The sequence below is a fragment of the Salmo trutta genome, unplaced genomic scaffold, assembly GCF_901001165.1.
Source record: "Salmo trutta unplaced genomic scaffold, fSalTru1.1, whole genome shotgun sequence".
NCBI classification, from domain to species: Eukaryota; Metazoa; Chordata; class Actinopteri; order Salmoniformes; family Salmonidae; genus Salmo; species Salmo trutta.
Genome location: NW_021822854.1, coordinates 104,069 through 105,563, shown reverse-complemented (window position 1 = coordinate 105,563; position 1,495 = coordinate 104,069). Strand labels below are relative to the sequence as shown.

Below are 1,495 nucleotides of genomic sequence, written 5' to 3'. Positions count from 1 at the left end.
AACACGCCACGCGGCCACAGAACATGACCTTGACCCCTAACCTCTCACCCATAGACTTTAACCCCTAACGCCGGCTTTCTCCATCCCTCACCTTCTTTAGACTGGAGCGTTTAAACTTATCCGCGCGGGATTTGTCTGTGTGCTCTCCGGCCAGCTCGTATACGCCATCTCCCACCTCGTCCAGGTCCGCCTCCAGCCCTACGTCCTCGTCCGAGGATAGGTCGATGGTGTGAAGCCCCTCCTCCGTGGAGCGGTTGGCGTCGATGACAGCGGTGGGCTCCTCCCCCTCCTCAGCGTCACGGGGGAAAGGAACAGTATCCTTGACAAACACACTGGTTGGGATTTCATTCTCCTCCTACAGAGAGAGAGACGGAAGAGGGAGGGAGAAGGAGAAGAGGGAGGAAGGTAGACGAGTAGGGAAGGAGAGAAAGAGAATGAGAGAGAGTAAAAAGGAAAGTGTATGATAAGAAGTTAGAGAAAGGAACTCATGAACAGTACATTCATCATTCAAAACAGATGTGGTATGTTGCTATATTTAATTATCTTTATTAATAGCTAATAGTTTAGGAGTGGATCACATTTATACTACCGTTCAAAAGTTCGGGGTCACTTAGAAATGTCCTTGCATCGCCAACACTCCAAACTAACGGGTGAGTTGTCATGGTAACACCAGAATAGAACTTGTGATGAGTGTCAGTGTGTGCAAGAGAGAGAGAGAGAGAGAGAGAGAGGGGCCTACCGTTCAAAAGTTTGGGGTCAATTAGAAATGTCCTTGTTTTTGAAAGAAAATTTAAAAAATTGTCCATTAAAATAACATCAAATTGACCAGAAATACAGTGTAAACGTTGTAGCTGGAAACAGCTGATTTTTAATGGAAAATCTACATAGGCCTTTTTATTTTATTTAACAAGGCAAGTCAGTTAAGAACAAATTCTTATTTTCAATGACAGCCTAGGAACAGTGGGTTAACTGCCTTGTTCAGGGGCAGAATGACAGATTTGTCTCCAGCTCAGGGATTTGAGCTTGCAACCTTTTGGTTACTAGTCCAATGCTCTAACCACTAGGCTACACTGCCGCCCAGAAGCCCATTATCAGCAACCATCACTCGTTGTGTTAGCTAAACCAAGTTTATCATTTTAAAGGCTAATTGATCATTAGAAAACCCTTTTGCAATTATGTTAGCACAGCTGAAAACTGTTGTTCTGATTAAAGAAGCAATAAAACTGGCCTTCTTTAGAGTAGTTCAGTATCTGAAGAATCAGCATTTGTGGGTTTGATTACAGGCTCAAAATGGCCAGAAACAAATAACTTTCTTCTGAAACTCGTCAGTCTATTCTTGTTCTGAGAAATGAAGGCTATTCCATGTGAGAAATTGTCAAGAAACTGAAGATCTCCTACCACGCTGTGTACTACTCCCTTCACAGAACAGCGCAAACTGGCTCTAACCAGAATATAAAGAGATGTGGGAGGCCCCAGTGCACAACTGAGCAAGAGG

The 1,495-nt window shown here is 43.9% G+C and overlaps 1 protein-coding gene across 1 annotated transcript in view; it reads right to left on the bottom strand.

Moving 5' to 3' along the window:
- Positions 1-49: 49 nt before the first annotated feature.
- The window catches only part of LOC115185807 (caveolae-associated protein 2-like), a 4,526-nt gene continuing 3,080 nt past the window's right edge, over positions 50-1,495 (bottom strand). Inside the window, exon 3 of the mRNA XM_029745816.1 lies at positions 50-355. Within this exon, the coding sequence (XP_029601676.1) occupies positions 65-355 (291 nt within the window). The 3' untranslated portion in view covers positions 50-64. The remainder of the gene's footprint in view (positions 356-1,495) is intronic.